This window comes from Polistes fuscatus, unplaced genomic scaffold (genome assembly GCF_010416935.1).
Source record: "Polistes fuscatus isolate 324 unplaced genomic scaffold, CU_Pfus_HIC Scaffold15, whole genome shotgun sequence".
NCBI lineage: Eukaryota > Metazoa > Arthropoda > Insecta > Hymenoptera > Vespidae > Polistes > Polistes fuscatus.
This window is the reverse complement of record NW_025113053.1, coordinates 2,524,856-2,546,286: the sequence shown is the minus strand read 5'-3', so window position 1 is coordinate 2,546,286 and position 21,431 is coordinate 2,524,856. Positions and strand designations below refer to the sequence as shown.

At 27.3% G+C, this 21,431-nt stretch overlaps 3 protein-coding genes across 7 annotated transcripts in view; 1 reads left to right on the top strand and 2 right to left on the bottom strand.

Moving 5' to 3' along the window:
- Window positions 1-944: 944 nt before the first annotated feature.
- On the bottom strand, window positions 945-6,216 carry LOC122514426 (retinaldehyde-binding protein 1). Of its 2 annotated transcripts, none has more exons than XM_043631243.1 (6): window positions 5,374-6,216; window positions 5,028-5,239; window positions 2,723-3,127; window positions 1,538-1,848; window positions 1,215-1,308; window positions 945-1,117 (listed from the first exon to the last, which is right to left on the bottom strand). In XM_043631243.1, the coding sequence occupies exons 3-6, from the start codon at window positions 3,102-3,104 to the stop codon at window positions 975-977; spliced, it is 930 nt and encodes a 309-aa protein (XP_043487178.1). In that variant the 5' UTR covers window positions 3,105-3,127; window positions 5,028-5,239; window positions 5,374-6,216; the 3' UTR covers window positions 945-974. The 2 variants fall into 2 exon arrangements, with proteins under 2 accessions (XP_043487178.1, XP_043487177.1); XM_043631242.1 differs by having other exon boundaries at window positions 5,028-5,235.
- Window positions 6,217-13,109: 6,893 nt separating this feature from the next.
- Window positions 13,110-21,431, bottom strand: part of LOC122514416 (rhophilin-2) — a 41,513-nt gene continuing 33,191 nt past the window's right edge. For all 4 annotated transcript variants that reach the window (XM_043631220.1, XM_043631219.1, XM_043631221.1 and 1 more), the window contains 11 exons: window positions 20,866-20,981; window positions 20,625-20,756; window positions 20,419-20,494; window positions 17,121-17,198; window positions 16,493-16,876; window positions 16,085-16,183; window positions 15,725-15,995; window positions 15,239-15,433; window positions 14,913-15,142; window positions 14,689-14,841; window positions 13,110-14,351 (listed from right to left, as the gene is read on the bottom strand). In XM_043631220.1, the coding sequence (XP_043487155.1) occupies window positions 14,151-14,351; window positions 14,689-14,841; window positions 14,913-15,142; window positions 15,239-15,433; window positions 15,725-15,995; window positions 16,085-16,183; window positions 16,493-16,876; window positions 17,121-17,198; window positions 20,419-20,494; window positions 20,625-20,756; window positions 20,866-20,981 (1,935 nt within the window). In that variant the 3' untranslated portion in view covers window positions 13,110-14,150. The remainder of the gene's footprint in view (window positions 14,352-14,688; window positions 14,842-14,912; window positions 15,143-15,238; window positions 15,434-15,724; window positions 15,996-16,084; window positions 16,184-16,492; window positions 16,877-17,120; window positions 17,199-20,418; window positions 20,495-20,624; window positions 20,757-20,865; window positions 20,982-21,431) is intronic.
- On the top strand, window positions 17,244-20,177 carry LOC122514417 (dynein axonemal assembly factor 11). The gene is made up of 4 exons (XM_043631223.1): window positions 17,244-17,817; window positions 17,954-18,227; window positions 18,367-18,635; window positions 19,707-20,177. Exons 1-4 carry the CDS (start codon window positions 17,489-17,491, stop codon window positions 20,161-20,163), a joined length of 1,329 nt encoding a protein of 442 aa, XP_043487158.1. The 5' UTR covers window positions 17,244-17,488; the 3' UTR covers window positions 20,164-20,177.

Genomic DNA, 21,431 nt, shown 5'->3' with positions numbered 1-21,431 from the left:
ATGTATAATATTTTAATTTATAAAAGGAGCATAATTATTGAATTTTTATGAAGCAATGCAAGCCAAGAACATTTAATTTTTGTTCATTATAAACGTACTATGCCCTTTTAACAAGCGATCCTCGATATTTGTTTTATTTTATTTTGTTTTAAAAATTAAACTATATTGTTTATATTGTTATCTGCACAAACATTAGAATAAACACAAGAAAAATTGAATTATTAAATAAATTTATCTATAATATATATTCGTAAATATCTGTGCGATTAAGTATAAATATGTAAATATATTTCAATTAATTACAAACAGATTATAGGTACTACAACATATCTTAACAAAACTTAAAATCTATTTTTTAAAATCTATTTTTTAAAATTATCATATTCGGACGTAATCTTATAAACATTCGTACTAATATAGCAAGAAATATTTATAATTATAATTAATAAAGAAGGTAACTTGAACCACCGGCGGAGGAGCTCCATTATTCGCATATAGTGATAAAAATTAAATGGTACACGTATGTATGTTATGTATATATACTATAATTATCATCATTTTTACTTTAAAAATAATATATCTATTATTAGATGAAATTATAAAAATCAAGATCTTCTAAAAATTGTATTTTAAGGGCCCGTTATGTATAGATACGATATAGATATATATATACAGGATAAGGCACCTAACTGTATCACCTAAATATTTTCAATTATTAACAAAATTGAATACATTAACATGTTAAAATATAACTTTACTTTTGCAACGTTTGTTTAAATTATATTAACAAGAACAAAAATAACATTAGAATAAAAGAAAAGAATATTTATATAAATTGATATATAAAATATGAAAACGTAAACTCTAAACAAATATTAACAACAATCAGTTAAACATTTAATCGTAAACGCATAAGTTTCGTATGCATACAAACGAAGAAACTAAATTATTCATTTAAAAATATAAGATATGTATTAATCCACTTCTAACTTACGGAAGGAACCGATAACACCATCAATTTCGTTACTACAAGACTGATTCTCAGAAATTTCTATTCGTGATTTTGCTAAAGCTTCTATTTGCTCTTTCTTCTCATATATAGTTTTCTTAAGAGAATCTGTTGGGAGATAAACAAAACAGAAACAAAATCAATTAGTTCATGCATTATCCGTAAAAAATAGGATTGAAAAAAAAGAAGAAGAAAAAATGTGTACCGATCAGTTCTTTAATAGGAACTTCACCTCCACATTCCACTGGCAAGCTCTTGATATCGATCTCATCTTTCAATTCCTCGATACTCGTATGTACCTATAAAAGAAATAATGAAAATAAAATGATTTATTATTTATATATATATACATGTTTCATTATATGTTATTTACAGAATGATGCTAAAAAGATATTAAGAAGTTTATAAACTCATTCTACAGATCGATTAAATTCATTATATAATATGTTTGTTAATATTCGTATTTTTTCTTTTTTTTTTTTTATATATATATATAAGTTAGTCGAAACAATTAACACTTTTTCTTACCGTACAACGTTTCCTTAATTTCTCGTTAAGATACGATAAACAAAGCTCGAAAAACTTGACACCATACGGTGGTATATTGATTAAATAAGTTCTCTTGTGTCTTACGGGTATACCATTTTGTATACAATTCAACAATTTACGGATATCAATAAGAGACCACATGCTAATATGACCCATATTTATGCCGGATTCATTTATTATGTAGGTATATCCGCGAATTTGATTTTCCTCATCATCCATAATAGCTTCCATGACGAGGCTATGGACCCTTACTAAATGATCAGACTTATACTTGTATGGGTCGAAAAATCCTTAAACAAAAAAAAAAGAAATACGATGTCCGAGGTGAATTTGAATGAATCAACGATTAAGTAAATGCGAATTAGATTATTGGTATTCTTTATCTTGCTTGGAAATTTAGGATAATTTACTGTTTTTCCATGTTTATTACATTCATTGTTGTTATTTTTGAATTTATACAAAAAATTCTCAAGAGATAAAGTTATAATACATTATTTTAAAGAATACATAAGATCAAAAGATTTATTTTGTGAAATCATTTTTTAATGAAATTTTAACAGATAATCAATATAATTTAAAATAATAATTTCATAAAATTTCTCATTTTATTTTGAATACCAAATGTATTTAAATAGCTAACGAGAATTGAACAAAAAATATCTGATAATTGATAAGTAATGTCTTGTTTCTTTTTCCTTATAGTCAAATTTTTCTATAATCTCTCCCTTTACTAACCATTAACATTCTTTACATTGATTATTCGATTCTAGCTTGAAATGATTTATTTTATAATATTTATAATATTATAAAATTATTTATATATAATATATATAATATTTATAATAAATTATTTATTTATTTTAATTTTTTTATTTATTTATTTTTTTTTTATTTATTTTAATATTTATAATAAAATTATTATATTATATATAATATTTATAATATTATAATTGTAATCTAAACAAAAATTCCTAAAATCTTAATTTTGTTAAGTTTATTGATTTACAATTAGTCCAATTTCATAATTATCGAACATAGTTCATCATTAATTTGTATTTAAAGATTAATGTTAGTTGATTTAATATTATATACAGATTTTTTAGATTGTCACGAAAATTCAGTTTAAAAGAGGATTACAAGATTAAAAGAATTTAAATGATTTACCTGTATTAAATAATATGACTTTTCTACCGTATTTATCTCGTTTGGATAAAGGTAAGAGATAGCCGGTTTCTATGATACTTTTAATAACCTGCTCGTCGATTGAAAGATTTTGAAACCATAAAGGATAAAGTTCTTTTATGGCGAGATATTTTTCGAGTAATTTTTGTGCTATTGGTAAACTAAACTTTTTTGTTCTTAGAAATCTAAGAAGAAAGACTGAATCCGTTCTGCAATTTTTTATTAACGGATGTTTTTTAATCCAATCTCTAAATTGTTCCAACAATTGTTCTCGAATCATTTCATCCTCGCGAAGTTCATCCTTAGCAATTTTTAGTGTTTCCTCACTTAAAGTGCACTTATTATTACGTTTCTGTCCGTCCATATTTATAATGTCGATCCTTATTTCTGTAAAATAATTATCTTTGTAAATAGTAATATAATATAATGTATGCAAACGAATAAATTTCAATTTGTTTTTCTGGAAGAATTTTCATTTTTTCTAAGCTTCGAATAATTTGTACGATAAACGATGATAATGCAAATAATGTCAATTATCTTTAATTTCTATTAGTTATTTTTCTTCTGCATTTTTTTTTTGTTCTGTTTTAAACTAATTCTATTCACCAGAGAAAAATAATTGACAAAAATAAAATAATAGATTGATTAAGATACATATATGTAATTGGTTTAATATTTCTATTTACGCAAAATCACATATCAAAGATATTAATTTTGTGTGTGTGTGTGTGTGTCTTTTTCTTTTTCTTTTAATTAATCTAAAAAATGTTCCTTTTAAAGAATTAAAAAATGGAATAGGGGATAATATTCATTTCGCAGAAATATTTATTTCGAATGGAAGAAACATGGAAATGTAATAATTCTATTTTTTTTTTCCACGCGTTATATGTAAATTCTTATTCTCTTGATTAAAAAAAAAGATGCATCGAAATGCGTGATCGATATTACAATGCTAGATAGGATATAGATAATGTAGAAATATGAAATGCTAATAGAGATTTTTTATAAAATTGAAGAAAAAAATGCAATTCATTTTCTTACTTCAACAATGTCAATGAAAAAAAAAGTGGATTAAATGACTATGTCAATGTTTTTAATGAGCACATAGATTTAATTAATATTCATAATTATACCAAGTGGAACTTTGTCTTGATATGACTGAAACTGATTAAAATTTTTTTCTACTAATGCGTAAGAGAACTATAAAAAAAAAAGTATAACATTGGAAAATGATCGAGTAGGTAAATAAGAAGTCTATAATTACATAATAACGATTAAAAAAAAAAATCTTCCATATTCAGATCGAGATGATTTACGTAACGTGAAGTTTACATTCAACCTAGTTTCTATAAAAAAAAAAAAAGGATTCACATAAATATTTATTTTTGTTCAATTATCTCTTGTCCTTGATTACTTCTTTATAGGTAAGAAAATAAAATCTAATTAAAAATACTTATCATTGTAGATAAAGAGGAAATGAAATAGATAAAAAGAAATAAGGAAAGTGATGTGCCATGATCAATTTCAAAGTTTCATTCGAAATTCGAAAAAGAAAATAAATTCTATCTAATGTTTTTAGATTGAAATGTTAATTAAAATATAAAACACGGATACAATATAGAACGGAACTAGGTTTATCTAGGACACACGTGGTATTAGACGAGAATGAAAGTGATATGACTACGGAAAGTACGAATGAGAGTTTCTGAACGTGTATATGATATACAATCTATACATGTATGTACGATAGTAGATACCATGAAGCTTCAGCTTTCTATTTGAAACGATGTGATGTTTGAAAGGTATGGGTAACGTCTGTATATTCATTTTGCACGTTCAAATCGAAGAAGCTCTTTCATAGAAAGCGAACAAAGAATATTATTCGAGTTTAGGAACGTGTACGTTTATTTAATAAACGTACAAATTTTCTTACAAATTTTTAATCTTTATTTGAATTCCAAATTCGATATAAAAAAAAAAAAAGATTGTATTATGTTAATAAATTATTTTTTAAATTATATAAAGTAATTTTAAGTAAATTAATGAATATATCAAGAATACAAAGTAACGGGGTTTAGATATTTTACAATAATGAAACTGCGTGTTACTAATGAAATTAGAATATCTAAGAAATGTGTACGTAAAATTAAAATGCAAAAGAGTATAACATTGCGTGTTAACTAGCATTAATTATTCTCGTAAGGATTTCACGTGCAAAAGAAATTCGATATAAAAACTATGAAATCTCTGAGATACTTTTACGTCAAAAGATCCAATTCATACTTACTCGATCTTTTAAAATGATAGAAAATTCCAAACCGGCCGGGGAAGTTTGTTTCTCTCTCTTGAATTTCGTAATATTGTTGAAACACGTATGATAATTGAAGTATTTTAATGAATTTATTAATTTTTCAATAGCAATCGTTTATAACTCTTTCCCTAATCACTTCTTTCACTTTTTTTGCAATATTATTTTTGACTTCGATTTTCTCTTACTTTCTTTTTATTGCATATATATATATATAATTTTTTTTTATTAATGATCGATTAAAAATACAAAAATTAGATTTCCTTGTATTTACAAATTTTCTGATAAATATAAAAAAAAAAGGAAACAAAAAATATATACATACGTAAGAAATAAAATAACCGAACGTGTAAGAACTATCTCAAGAGAAAAGCAGGAAGACCGCAGTTTGTTCGTTCGTTCGTTCGTTCTTTCGTTCGTTCGTTCGTTTGTCTGAATCGACGAAGAGAGAGGTGTTGACCGTTGAGTCACTAAAACCGAAGTAACCTGCTTACTTACTCGGCAGATCAATTTAAGGAGGGATACAAGACTCCACTTACTACCACTGCTCATCACGTTCTCAGGATCTTTCACCTATATGCGTTATATTATTCTTTATTTAAAACTTTTCTTTTATAATTTTAAAACACACTCGAACGAATTTCGAAACGTTCTACTAATCAACGAAACAAGCAAATTTTATACAAGCTACAAGTTGAGATAAGAACGAATAACAATCGAGCATTGTTCTGAAAAGATAAAACAAACTATAACAACGGACAGTCAAGTTTTAATCAAGTCATGCATTAACTACTCGACTCTTGTAAATCAATATTTTATCTAATTATTTTACTAATATCAACTAGTTTAAGTGTATAATCAAATTCCTTTTATATAATTTCCCTCTAAAACGCATAATTCATTTAGTATAAGACCTAGGGTTTTTATGAATTAACTGAATTATATACATTAACGGTAACATAAATATAGGATGACAAAGAAAAAAGGGGTTTATAATACTCAATAAATTCATAACTGACTACAATCAACAAGACTCAACATACTGAAAACGATAACTGAGATGAAAATCGCAAAACCCTCGTATTAAATTACATCGTTTATAACTTTGCAAGCACCAACCCTCTAAAAATGTTCGACACCATTGTACAATAGTGCTCTCAGGATAATAGTTGGCGTATTTTGCACTAGTCCAATCAACGGCATACTTAGTAAAGCAATGGAACTATTCTTAAACATCCGAAGGAAGTACTCAAGTGCACAATTCGCAACTAAAATCTCTGCTACTCCTTCAAAATCCGATAACTCAATACGTTACCAAACAAGCTACAACCAACCCCTTCTTTACAGATGAAAGAAAGAACACCCTTGAGAGAAAGGGAACTCGATATTAAGATACAGCATTCAATGAAAAAATAAAACCCACTTAAATATCTAAGGAAACGAACAATCGGACAGATTTGACAATTCTTGTGCATAACACCGGCGCCATATTGGATGGAAAGCATTCATCCCCTAATTAAAAAAAAAAGTATAATCATATTGGAACAAACTGTCATACGTACGTATGGCATAACCTCACTTTTTATTATTTACGTCATCTTTACCTTTTATTATTTATTAACATATATATTTTTTCTAATTATTAGGTTTAACATTAATTATGTAAAACATATTCAGACCCAATGCTGACGTAACTATATCCAATTAAATTTTATTATAATTTTAATTACATACAATTTAAAATTAAATAAACGTTTTTACATATTCTACGTACCTATGCAAATTAAATTTTTCTTCTGTTATCATCTAGCTATAGATAATATGATGTTTTCATGTCATTTATTTCGCATTTATAAATATTTTTTTTCCTAATAAATTTTGCTTCATATTATGACGTTTTCTCTAGATATTATTGTGCCCGATTAAAAATTACAGCACTTAACTCTTGATTTATTTGTTTGTTTTCTTCATTATTTTCATTATTTTCATTATTTTTCATTATTGTAGATTGGCTCTTACATTAAAATTGACAGTAATTAAATTTACGGTGTAGCATGAATTTATTCTTCGTAAAGTTTCAAACTCTGTGCTTTTTCTAACGGAACAATTATTTTATTAATTAATAATAATAATTAATTAATTAAATTATAATGTTTTGATAACCTTAGACATTCCCGACGTAATACTAAAAAAAAAATGTCGAAAGAAATGAATGAAAGAATAAGAATTTGAATAATACGAATGCATTTAAATTCATCTTGAATTCATATAAACAAGCAGAAAATAAAAAAGAAACAGTTTAATAATTAGTTAGATGTGATATATAAAAAATACGTGTCATTAATGAATAGCAATATTTTGTTAGGACGAAATTTTGAATCGTATCAAGAGAATATTTATCATGTAGTAAATCAGAAATTATTTCAATATTATTGCAATTACACGTATACTTAATATATGCATATCGTGGCATCGTTATAGTTTTAAAACGCAATTAAAATACACGCTTGAAAAAAAAACAAGTGTATAAGTTAATATTTAATAAACTATAAGTGTATAAGTTAATATTAATTAAACTATACTAAAGATTTATCATTAGAAACGTTCACCATGCTTCGTTTAGAACGAAATAATGATTAAATCTTGAAGTTTTTGATTTTTTATGCTCAACAATCGTCTCGTTTGAATTTATTTAAAAAGTTAAAGATACGAAGAAAAAATAGAAAATAGTCGAAAAACGTTTGTATTACTTACAACGAATTATCGCGAAGCCATTCTCACGCGGAAAGATTCACTTTCTTCTCGTAATCTTTCATTTTGCTTTCTCCACGAACGAACTTTCGTTCGGTCCGACGAATATCAAGGCCATTTTTTTATTTTATTTCTTTTTTCATTTTCTCGAAGCGCGTAAATAATTTACGAACACACATTTTACTAGCTCTTGGTAAAACCCATGGTAAACCCCCTTTATTAGAAAACCTTTATAAGAAACATTTTGATAAATATTATGTACTTTCTTTCATCGTATTATTTTATTTCTTTAACGATAAAATCAGATAAAATCGTTGAAACCTTCGTTAAAGAAAAATTAACCAGACTTAATATTTTTCACAAGAAATTATTCACGCTTCTATAAGATTATGTTTTTTTTTTTCAAGAGAGGACATATTTAACTGTTACATTATATATACATTTTCAAACTGTTACTTAATCTCGTGTCTAAGAAAAAGAAATAATTTTAAGTAAGGTTTGCCAGAAAACGTTTTGTTACAGAATTCTACAAAGGTTTTGTATAAGTATTAGAAACGCCATTTGATATTACAAAGATCTTCGAAACATTGTGAATACTTGACAAGACATTAGAAACGTTCACAATATTCAAATTTCGTATATACATTTGTAAAATAATATTTAAATAACTATAGAATTACTAATGGGGGGACACGTTTATCGAAATAGAAGACGAAAAGTCGTAAAAAATTTGTCGAATTTTTGTCAATTATAATAACGTATCGATAATTTATATTCAAATTTGAATATCTTTAAAATAAAATATTATTTGTTTCCTTTTTAAAAATAAACGTAATAAAAATTTATATTTGATTTTATTTTTGTATTTATTAAAAATTTATACGTATTAAAAATTTATATTTGAATTTATATTTGACTTGATCGGGGGAGAATTGAAAATATTATACAAAAGCACAATAAATACATTGTTTTTTTTTGATATAAAATAAAAACGTTAACGGTACTGTTGTGTTTGAGTGTTATTTTGCGAACGAATAAAGTATCTCCTTTTTACAGTTTCTTGTATCTCATAAAATAATCTTTCTCGGCATACGGTGAAAGGTCCTAGTTACATAGCTAGAACTAAAATGGCGAAGAAAAACTAGATTTTCTTCGAACGAGAACTGTCACATCGTCTAGTTTAGCGTCCTTATCGAACGATATTAATTTTCAACAAAATATCAATTCGAATATTTTCTTTGGAATTATAGGTCGTCTGCTAAATATTTATATTCCAAAAACTTTCTATTTGATATTTAAATAAATAATTAATATTTAATTTATTTATATTATAATATTATATTTAATTTAATATATAATTAATATTTAATTAATTTAATATTTATAAATAATAATTTATATAAATTAATATTATAAAACAAGTATTATAATATTTTCTTATTTTTATAAATGATTACAATTTTGAAGAATTATACATATTAATGTGGAAACTGATAAATCAATTTAAATACTATAATATATATTTTAATTAATTTTGTAAATTATTAAAATGTTTCTTTTCTCGTTATATTTCTATAAATTTGGGACGTTTATTTTCAATAAGAAATAATTAATCTTGATGTTATCTTAATCGTAAAAAGAAATTGATTGCATAATCAATTGTGCGTGATACGTAATATTAAGTCAGCGAAAGTTGACAAGGCTCTCTCCTTTCCGTGTATCGATTTTAGTTAATCCTGAGTTTAATACGCTTTCCTCTTCGAAATTAGTCATACTATAGACTCAATGCATTTGAGACTGCTCACGTAATTCTACATCATTTCAAATTCAACAGCTGACTACTACTGGTGACGTAGTCCTACGTCATTTCTAAATCTTTAATTATAATAAATGTTATAGTAATAATATATTCTACATCTTTAAATAATTTCAATAAATTAACAAATAAAATTGAAAGAAAATTTTCAATATTACTTATATTGAATATTAATTATATACTTATATATATAATATTTATATAATCAAATTTTTCTTTTTGCTTTTTACGAATAAAAAATTTCAGCACGAATACAAATTTTAATGAGATGATTTACATAACGTTAAAACGAATTGATACACGAATATATAAAAATTTTAATCGATACAAGTTATAAAATTAGAAACCGCTACAAAAAAAAGGTGAAGAATTTTTGAATATAAAAATGATGTTAATGTTGTCATTAAAATATCTTCTAGAGAATATATATTCAACTATACAACCTTGACCCAGAAAGCTTTTAAATTCGTCTTGGGAGGCCTAGTTATGTCTACTATTTCTTTTTTTAGTCATTAATTTTCAACCAGTGTCAATGTACGGCTCGTAAAAGAAAAAGGTTAAATACTTAAATACTAAACGAAAGAACGAAGAGAATCAGAAAAAAATTAACAATAAAAGTATTTGAGAAATGCAATTAAAAAAATAGAAAAGCAGGAATGATAAAAAATAAAGTAAATCGAGTAAAACAAAAGTATTTAACCAAAGTCTCGAAAATCTAGTTAAAATGTTATTAATTTACATTGTTATATAATTAATATAAAATAATATCTGTTATATTTAGTAAAACCAAGAGACAATTTACAGGACCAACAGGCTATGAATGAACAAATCTATCTATTTGTCTACAAAAATTATGTTTCAAAAGATTCAACAAGGAATAAATATAACAATAAGTAAATAAACAATTATAAATAACATTAGTAACAATAATAACGATAATAAAAATCGAATGCAATAGAGTAAAATATATTTGATAATTTGAACAAAAGTGTTAATTAATTAATACAGTAGTACATACGCGATTAGAACGAAACTGGAAAGAGAAAGGGAAAGAGAGAGAAAGAGAGAGAAATAAAACTAAAAAGGACACAACTTCGATTTATTATGAAAATAGAGCGTGACTGATACCTCGTTATTTATATCTTTAATACTGATAGCTCAATATATCTATTTATTATCTATCTGCACAGTCTATAATATGAACAAGTTTTTAATTGTGATGTGCATTATTTTATTAGATAAACACATATTAAATACATTCCTATACGTACGTTGACAAGTAATCAATTCTACGACGGAATTTAATCTCTTAAAGATGTACAAAAAATTAGGAAGCATTAAAAAATAACTTACAAATGCACACGGCTGATGCATCGGTGCATTCACACACACACACAAAATAAGGTCATAGGAAGTTAGAACGTATTATGCCACATGATTATTTCCTCTATCACTTATATCTATTTTTATTAATAAAGAAAAATAGAAACAACACTTACCCCGATTCCCATAATCACCTCGTATATCAACTATCCGAATTTCAATAGCATTTATTACGCAATCGATCCGAAAATGTTGTCCTATTTTTGATGTAACAAATACAAAACCTTAACTGTATATTCTGTATTCCTTTTTTTCTTTTGGTATACTGCATTAATTTCTTTCTTTCTCTTTCTTTAAGAGAGAGGGAAGATGAAACATCGCACGTGACTGCATCCAAGAGCATTCAAGTGTACTGAATTGGAGCGATGGTGGTGTGTGCTGGTGCAACACAACAGCTGCTAGACTTTCTCCACTGACCCTAAAAAGCCTTCTTTGGTGTTCGATGAAACGAAAGTACATTGCCCTCGAAAACTGTCGTTTCAACTACCAATGTCTTTCACGGATTTTCTCTCTTTCTCTCTTTATTTCTGTTTAAGTTTTATTACTTTTACCATGATAAGAGAGGTCTCGAATGAGCAAAGGACGTGTCAAATTTCTTACGTGTTATACTTAAGATACAATTTCTCCTTCAGTTCCTTTTACTCATACATATATGTGCGTATGCGTGTATGCGTGTACTGTATACGAATATTTATGCTGTATTTATAGGCTAGGTATTTCGCAGAATGCCGGATTTTCGTACATTGACGATAAACATATAACATAAATCATTTTTCTCGTTATAAATTTAGCTCATTTCCTTTCTTTTTTTAAGTGTCACGTAAAAGTGACGAACGAGTGCAATACTAAAATACCATTGTCATGGGAAACGTGACTGACGTCCGATAAGGGTTAAAATAAATCAACAGTTTACATAATTTAAAAATTGCATAATTTGAAAAACGATACGATCTCTATCTATTTCCGGCCTAAAATTACTCAACAAAGGAAAACCATTCGTTTGTTTGTCTTTTACCTGAGCGAATGCTTGCTTCTTCGAACAATAATGTGCCGATTTGATTATATTATTTTCCTCGGCACGTATTTTTTGATGCAATCTTTACGCAATCTTAATCACTTAAATAAGCATATACATCATGCATACAGCACTATAAAACCTTAACAACGATGAAAATAAAGAATCAAGTGTATTTTTACTTAAGTTTTATTTATACAGTATCTGAACATCGGTAATCCGAATAATAGTTTATCTAATTGTGTATGTAGAATGAGTTACGTATATACTTACTTCAGTTATATATTTAACAATTTTTTATATTACGGGACACGTATCCTTCCTATTTGAAATGCATGCCTGAATTTAGTATGTTCATACGTATAGTAATTAGTATTCAACCGAACGATTGATGGTGTCCACGAATCGTATGCAGATTTTAATCCAGATATAGTATATAGTAAGAAACAACCACGAATAAATAATAATAATAATTGATATACCCGTGTGTTTCGAAAACCAGAAGAAAGTCATCAAAGGAAATCCAAATAAAAAAAATAAAAATATACATATACTTCTAAGAATACGATTGATTGGTTCCGTGTTTTCTGAAATCGTGTTGTTCGAGACTACAAAAAATAGGATTTCGTTTCAAGTGTGAAAATAAAAAAAAGAACGTTACGTTTTAAATTTTCTTTTGGTTAAATATAAAACTAAAAATTTGTATTGTTTGAATTCATATTGATAAATATTTCTAAGAAATCTTCTATTACATAATTCAAATTAATTTTTTAATTAGTTTTGAAAAAATGTTTTATCTTAAATTTATATTAATTATATTTATATTAATTTTTATATTTTATATATATATATATCAAATAATATATGTATTTTATTCTTTTTCAAAAGAATTACTCAAAAATCGTGTAATTCGAGGTAAGGTATTCGTGTTCTTCAAAACTCGTGTTCTGGTGTTTAACAATACTAGAAAAAAAAACAAAATCTTGCCTCGATGAACTGAAATGAATGTCCACTTGTGTTAATTTTTATTTTTTTTATAATTAATTATAATTAAATATATATATTTATTAAGGATAAGAAATAGCATATATATACATTCGTTAATCGAAGATATTTTTATTCGGTTATTACAGTACGTAAGAAAGCACAAATAGAAAATTTATAAAAATAGGGGGATTCTACGATCCCATGATAATTCAAATATTATGTTTTTAATACGGTGTTTGCTCATTACGACTGTCTTTCTACGTGAACGATGATATTTCTAACTTAAGAGATAGAATATTCTCTCTCTCTCTCTCTCTTTTTCTTTCTTTCTTTATGTACATTATTGTTAATACAATTTAGATACAATTAATTAATTGTAATCATTGGACAAATGAGAAGTTAATGTTAAAGTATATATTAAATCTACGATTGCGTGAAATGACGAACATTGGCGTGATTTTACAAGGTGTTACACAAAAGTCGTTTTACCAAGAAAATAATCCTGACATAATCCTAACACGTAACCCTGCAAAACGAAAACACCGTAGACACGCAAATTTGATTAGATAATAAATTGTATTATCTTTCAGTTCTGTGAGACGACTTTCGAGACACCCTGTATATAGGGTATATATACCTATTAACTTAATAACAGATATATCTATACATTAAACTATTAATTACGATTTAATATACATACGTATTTACTGTAAACGCTTAAAACGACACTTATGATCGTTTAAAAAAAAAAGAAACTGACAGATTTTACACTTTTAACGAATATTATCGTATTATCACGTCCACATTTTGCTAACGTGTTCATTCTTTGACTTCACTCTAAACGATAATTATAATATCTACAAATCAATCGAGTCAGTAACGAAAACACGTTTAGAAAAATGCGAAAGTTCGTAATGTAAAAACAACAAAAATTCATGATAAAGATATGTTTTATATGTATACATACAAATAAATGTATAAATATATATATACACATTTTTATAAAGATTCGATACGATTTAATCTATACGTATACCCGATTAATCATTCTCTTCGAATTTGACACGATGGTAGTTTAATACCGTAGACAAGCAACGAAAAGTTGTGTCGTACGACGTACCTTTACAGGGAAATTCTTGTCCTTCAACAATCATCTCAAGATGACGTTATCAAAGGTAAGATCCCTGCTATCACGTTGATTAACCGATTTCTTGAAAGGATTCCAAGGTAGTCTCCTTGTGACATGAGCTGTTGTAACCGAGCCAGCAGGACTGGGTTGACCAGAAGACACTCCTGAAGAACTGCTCGCCGAAACGCTTCCTTTATCATGTTGATTCGGTTTTCCAGGTTTCTAAAATGATTATGTTACTACGAATTTATGTATCAGTTAAAGAATAATCATCATCATTGCGGATGTGTGACGCCAATGTTGATAACTTGGTTGAGATTAAGTTGCAATATTAAGTCAACAATAATCTATAATTTAATTATATTTTGATTGTGTTGGGTATACTGTCTCAAGTAATAGTAGGATTGATTTATTTATTTTTTTCTTAAGGATTACAAAAGATTCATTTTATTCTGGAAAAATCAAATATTATATACAGTACAGCCCAAAACAACAAATACCATTACATTGCGAATAATAATTGATTTTAGTCTCATAATTAGTCATTTTCTTGTCTTACCTTCATATAATTTCTATCCATAGGTGTGACCAGTCTTAGGTTAATAAAATCACCACATTGTTTTATCAATCTCACAGCTTGTTCATGAGAAGCCCATTTGACGTCCTTGTCACCGATACCAACTATAAAGTCACCTTCCTTCATACCAGCGATCTGATCAAAAAGAATCATAATGAAGTTTTCAAGATCAAAATGAAAAACTTACATTTTTTAGTGTTACTTACTTCAGCTAAAGAATTATGATCAACAGCGGCTATAATTACTGGGGAATCACCACGCACACTAAATCCAAAACCTTCCCCATCGGGCCCTCTTTGAAGTTGAACATTCCTTGGTGCAGTCCAATGCCTTTTTGCTGAAAATATAGCAACAGGTCCCAACGATCTAAACAAATCTTCTACCCCGTGTTGACCAAAATCCGGATGAGTGATGCTCAATTGAAACTTTGTTGATGCTACATTTAATATTGTCATTACATTATTTACATACCATAATACTATTTTTATAGAACAAATAAGTATAATAATGATATTTTGTTTTTTATATTTACCAATGATATCTGGGGGATCTAATAATTCCCGAAAATCATCTTCATCCCCTATTTTATTATACATATCATGCGTGGCTTCGTGTCCTTTTTTCAAGACCTTAGCCAGCGCCTGTTTTCCTTTCAATTCTCTGCACATTCTTTGCAGCCGTTGGCTTTCCTCATGCAAAACCAAAGCTTCCCTTAAATGTGCTTTCCCTGTTCAGAGAACAAAATAATAAAATATTAATAAAATATTATTAATTAATTAAACAAATTTATATTAATAAAAATATTATTAAGCATATATATATATATATATATATCTGTTTACTGAAATGATAATTTAGAGCTAGGAATTAGAATTTTGAAAATCAAGAACACTAGCCGGCACTAACAAGCGTGAGATATTTTGTGGATGCCGGCTATAGCCGGCGTTACTTGTAAGACAATCAAAAAGATGATTGTCAATTGTTCTTAGAAAATAATAATAACGTATAGTTAACATACCTAAAAGTTTTCTTTCGTTGTCATCTCTAGGCACGGTTACTTCCAATTGGGTTTTCCCATCACTTTTTTGAATATGTTCGAGCGTGAGTTTCGTCTCAACTCGAAAATCCGCGATTGGTCTATCGATCAAACCAGCTGCGAGATGTTTGTGAGCAAGTGCCAAATGATGTTCGCGTTTGACCAATATCAAAGAGATCCAAGTTTCTGGGACATAATCGCGAACTGGTTCACGAGATATCAGACCGTGAACGTCATTGTAAACAGTAGCAACCTTAAACATTTAACAGAAATATATATAAAGATATAAATTTTTAAGTTAATTATTATAATTCATTCATTAACATTATTGTTAAGATTTACTTGTGCAGCTTCTTGAGCTAAGTCCAAAGAAATGTCGATCGTTCTCCCTTCTCTAGATTGAAGTTCCAATTTCTCGAACAGACATTCTCTCGCTTGTGCCTGAAATACAAACATTCAAATATATGCTGAATACACTTAACGAGTAACGAGAAACAATCTTACATCTTGTCAAAATATTTTCACATTACCGATTTAAAAAATGATCTCGTTAATTTTTAATATAAAAATATTTGAAATATTTGAAATATTTGATTGGACGAAAAATAAAAATGGTATATAACCAAAAAATCTGTATAAAATTATGAATTCGATTCAACCAATTTGTTGATCACAGTTAAACAAATCTTGCATACGACTACATACATAAATTAATTGCATGAGATAATAAAATGATAATAATAAACGTACCAGCATCAATTGGACGAGCATTTCAAGCATATCAGGTCCAAGATCCATGCTAGGTGCATTGGTAAAGTTTTCATGAATGTATCGAAAAGTTCCAGCTGCTCTAAGAAAAGCATCAACAGCTTGATCCAAGCCTCGAGTAGAATGTCTGTCTTGTTTAGCAGCCAACTGTGTGTAAAGTGCACCAGCGTTGAATAAAATCGATGCTTTTTCAAAGGCAACAGTGCGTTGACGACTTGGTACACCAGTCAAAGAATCGAACCATTCGAAATGTATGCCAAGACTTCTTTCAGGTGGAAAGAATCGTCTTTCGATGAAGTAAAGTTGATTATAGTAACGCAAAAGCAAGGCTATACCTGCTGCGTCTCTTGTCGGTGTTCTTGTTGCCTAAACAAAATCACACAATATTGAAATATATTAATTAATATCAAAAATAATTGTTTTTTATTTCATTTTCGTATTTTTAACCCATATGATAAGTGAACTTTATGTAATGTGTATTTATTTATTGTATATATATTTGTAATGTGTATTTATATGTAAAAGATACATTTTTTTAGAAATATTATACAATTTTCTACATATACATATCATAAATATATTTAAAAAGGTTTTATTTTTTTTTTCTTACCTGTCTGATCTCCATAAGTTCAGCAATAGCTTCCTCATAATTCTCCCCATCTTCGCTATAGTGTTCTAAGATAAAATCCTAAAATATAAATACATTTATTCATATTAATAATGTTTACTTAAATGCAACTTTTTGTTTTACGAGCTAACATTAATCACACGAGCTACTTAACACGATTAATAAGAATTTAAAATGATTAATAAACAGCCAATCAGTTGTTATCCGAATGATTTTATTAAATCGATATTTTACGTAGCAACCAAAACAAAGTGCGATAACAGTAGCGTTATACTAACGTGTTACGAACAAAAGTTGTATTTTCTGTATAAAATTATAGAAAAGAAATATATAATATTTTGCAAAATAAGATGGTACGAATTACTATGGAATTGTTACGTAAACGTTCGGAACATAACGAGGGAGAGATATCAACTCTGGAAGAAATATCGTTGCATCAGGAAAACATCGATAAAATCGAGCTGATAAATAAAGTTTGCAGAAACTTAAAGATTTTACTACTTCAATACAACATTATACCGAAAATCGAGAATCTCAATATGTTGAAGAAATTGGAATATTTAAATCTTGCATTGAACAATATCGAAGTAATCGAGAATTTACAGGGTCTAGAAAGTTTGAAGAAGTTGGATCTCACGGTGAACTTTATAGGAGACTTAAGAAGTATCAAAACTTTAAGGTATTCAATTTATTTTTAATATAAACGAGAAAGGATGAGAATATTAATTAAAAAAAAAAAAAAGTAATTTGTTGTTATCTTCGATTGGTATACTTTAGGAAATATTCAAAAAGACGAAATGTTTATGGTGTCCCAGATATAACGAGAATTTGGAACAATTGATGCTGACGGGAAATCCGTGTACGGATTACGAAGGATACAGGGAATATGTGATTTCAACGTTACCTCAGTTGAAAGAACTTGACATGGTTGAAATTTTAAGATCGGAACGAATAAAAGCTTTGCAAGTATACGCTAGAGTAAAGGGAGACGTTATCAGAGGTTATGAAAATTACAAAAAGATAAGAGATGCTCAAATAAAACGACATCGTGAAAAAGAAGAAGTTAAGATTAGGGAAATAAAGGAAGACGTAAGTTTCAATACTTTTTCTCATTAGGAAAAATTATTTTTTATATCTACTTATTATTTGTATACTTTAAATCGTAATACAATGTTTCATTTGTGATATACCATTTTTTTGTTGTAAAATTTTTAATTAATCATCGAAGGAAGATGAAGAAACGGAAAATGAAAGATTTTGGAAACAAACGAGTTATCACACACCTGAGGATCGCGTTGCGATTGCAGAACGTTCGTTAAAATTGGAAGAAAAGAAACATGAAAATTTGGAAAACGAAAAAACAAAAGCACATAAATTTGTGCCAAAATTGTTCAGCCCAAGTGGCAAGCCTTACAACATGAATCATCCGAAAGTTCCATTTACATTGAACGACGAAGATGATCCAAATAACGTGATCCTAGATGTTGGAGTTTACAGGTAAGATTTTTTTTTGTTCAGAAAATATAGTCAATATTGCTTTAAATATTTATAAAATGTTGCAAAATATTTTGATATCACGTATATGATTTTTACGAAATTTTGGAACTTTTGTAATTCTTATTATTTTGAAAAATTCATAGTCGGATTAAATCAACATTTTTCGTAGATCTTCGGTGACGAGTACTAATAAATTTGAAATCAATTTATTCAGCTGTTTAAAACAGATCTGTAAAACAGATATATAAGTACACATACGTATAAAAATGTCGAAATTCGACTGTTCCTTTTCGTAACGATTTTTAATGAGTAAAATATAGATAGAACTTATTAAAATTAGCAAAACGGTAGTGTTAAATAATCTTATCAGATAATAAATTATATTTTACGATAAATTTTGTCTAACATTACAAAAGATATTATGAAAAAGTCATTGTTTTTGTAATGAAACTTACTTAATTTTCTTCGTTGTTCCTATTAAGGTATAAGATCCGTACTACTGATTAAATGTTCGATAAAAAAAACAAAATTATTTAATAAAAAAAAAACATAAATGTTATTTAACTGCTATTCCAAGAAGCTAATAATAAAAACGTTTCATTTCAGTAGTAAAAACATATAATACGTTCTATTTAAAAGAAGAATATGTACGGGTTCAATACTTTCTTCAATATTTGCAGATAAGATAAGATTAATAATCCAACATCAATATTATATTTACAATGTGATAACTTTTTAAAATATATATTTGCCCAGAAAACACAATAGTGTTTATATTAAAACATGAAAATAGATTAAATATGAAACATTCGTATACATAATCGTACCTCGTAGATTAATAATTCGATATGAAACGTAACAATGTAATATAAATGTTAGACATATATCATAAAGTTTTTCATAAATATTTGTTGTTCGTTCATTTATGTTAAGATAAACATAAGAAAAAAAAAATATCCGCACACACCGTTGTTTTTTTTTTCTTATTCAACTAAACGGTAAAATAGCGAACACGTATTAAAATGATTATAATAATTACAAGATAATATTTAGTTATTTGAAAAATTGCAGATATCTCGATACCTCGTACATCGATGTCGACATTCAACCAACTTACGTGAGAGTCACGATAAAGGGTAAAATTTTGCAACTGACTCTACCGTGCGAGATTCTTGTCGATAAGAGCAACGCAAAACGAAATGTAACGACTGGTAGTTTGATTATAACGATGCCTCGTTTAAATCCCATGACGATGATGATACATCAAACGTTTACCTCGAATACCACAAAAAATAATAAACCTAAGAGTAAAGGTAGTAATACTGTCATCAGTATCAACAATCGAGCATTCACATCTACCAGAGAATTTCTCGAAATTGGGCCACCGAGAAACGACGAACTTGATTTTTCCAAAATATTTCTTAATTCGAGAACGAAAGTTAATGGAAAGTTAACGGCTGATCGATCCAAGGACAAAATTACGTCTAAGAATTTTATCGATAATCCTGATGTCCCTCCCCTCGAATAATGAAAAAAAAACAATTCTTCTTCTTCGTTGATTATCAATTTAATTTGTCGTCAATTATGACGGTAAACAAAATTGAAGAAAAATTCATTTCATTTTCTTTTCTTTTCTTTTTTCTTTTTGCTTTAATAATATACATAATTGTATGTAAAATATATATCATAAAAATTAATGTTTTTTTATTTAATTCAATATCATAATTATCGATACGAATTAGTGTTGTATCATTAAATTATGATCATTATATTAGATACTTACTTTGAACGGATCACGAAAATCAATATCCTTGGTTTCTTTTAAACCCAAAGGTATCATTGGCATTACAGGATCCTCTCTGCACACACGCAAACGTGTAATGATTATTTTATTATTATTATTATTATTATTATTATTATTATTATTATCTATGTATAGAATATTTTCAAATATAATTAAAAGAAATGAAAATAATAGGAAAAACTAACCCGTCGACATTCTGATAGAGCTCAACCGAGCTATTAAGTTCAGCCAACTGTTCTTTCAGCAGTTGTAAGTTTGAATTAACGAAGCTCAATTCCAATGCTACGGTTTCCTTGAGTTTTCTATTTGTCGTTGCCCTGTAATAACGTATTACAAATTTCATAAATTAGTCATACGATAGTCATATGATCAATAAAGAAAATTTTTCTTTTTACTTTTTTCTTTTTTTAAATACCGTTAACTCACTTGAAAAGATTTTCTGCACCTGCGCGTAATCGAAGTTCCTTATTGATCTCTTGATTTAACTTGCTTCGTTTATTCTGCAACTTTCCTCTGCATGTCGCGACCCTCGGATCGGACCCCTAAAAAAAAACAAAAAGACAACGCAAAAATTAACAAAATGTTACGCTAATACACTTGTAGGCAGAACAAAATTATAACACATAGGATATAGAATAAATTTGTCAATGATATACATTTGTAGTAAATACATAGTCAAGATTTATGATAGTTTATCACATAATGTAAGATATATTTGTATAATAATTTGATTATTAAGTTTAAAAAAAAAAAATACTAATTACAGGATTATCAGGATAGTTAATACCGATTTATACAAATATTGTTTTATTTCTATTTAATTTAATTTTAATTATTTAATCTTTTTAATTAAATAAAGAGAGTATATTTTCGGAAACAAGAGTACAATAAATGTACTTTTTTTTTGTATCATCTATTTGCATCACATTACCGTTAATACTTTTGAAACTTTTTGAACACTCTATATAATTTTGGTTATTAAGTTAATAAAA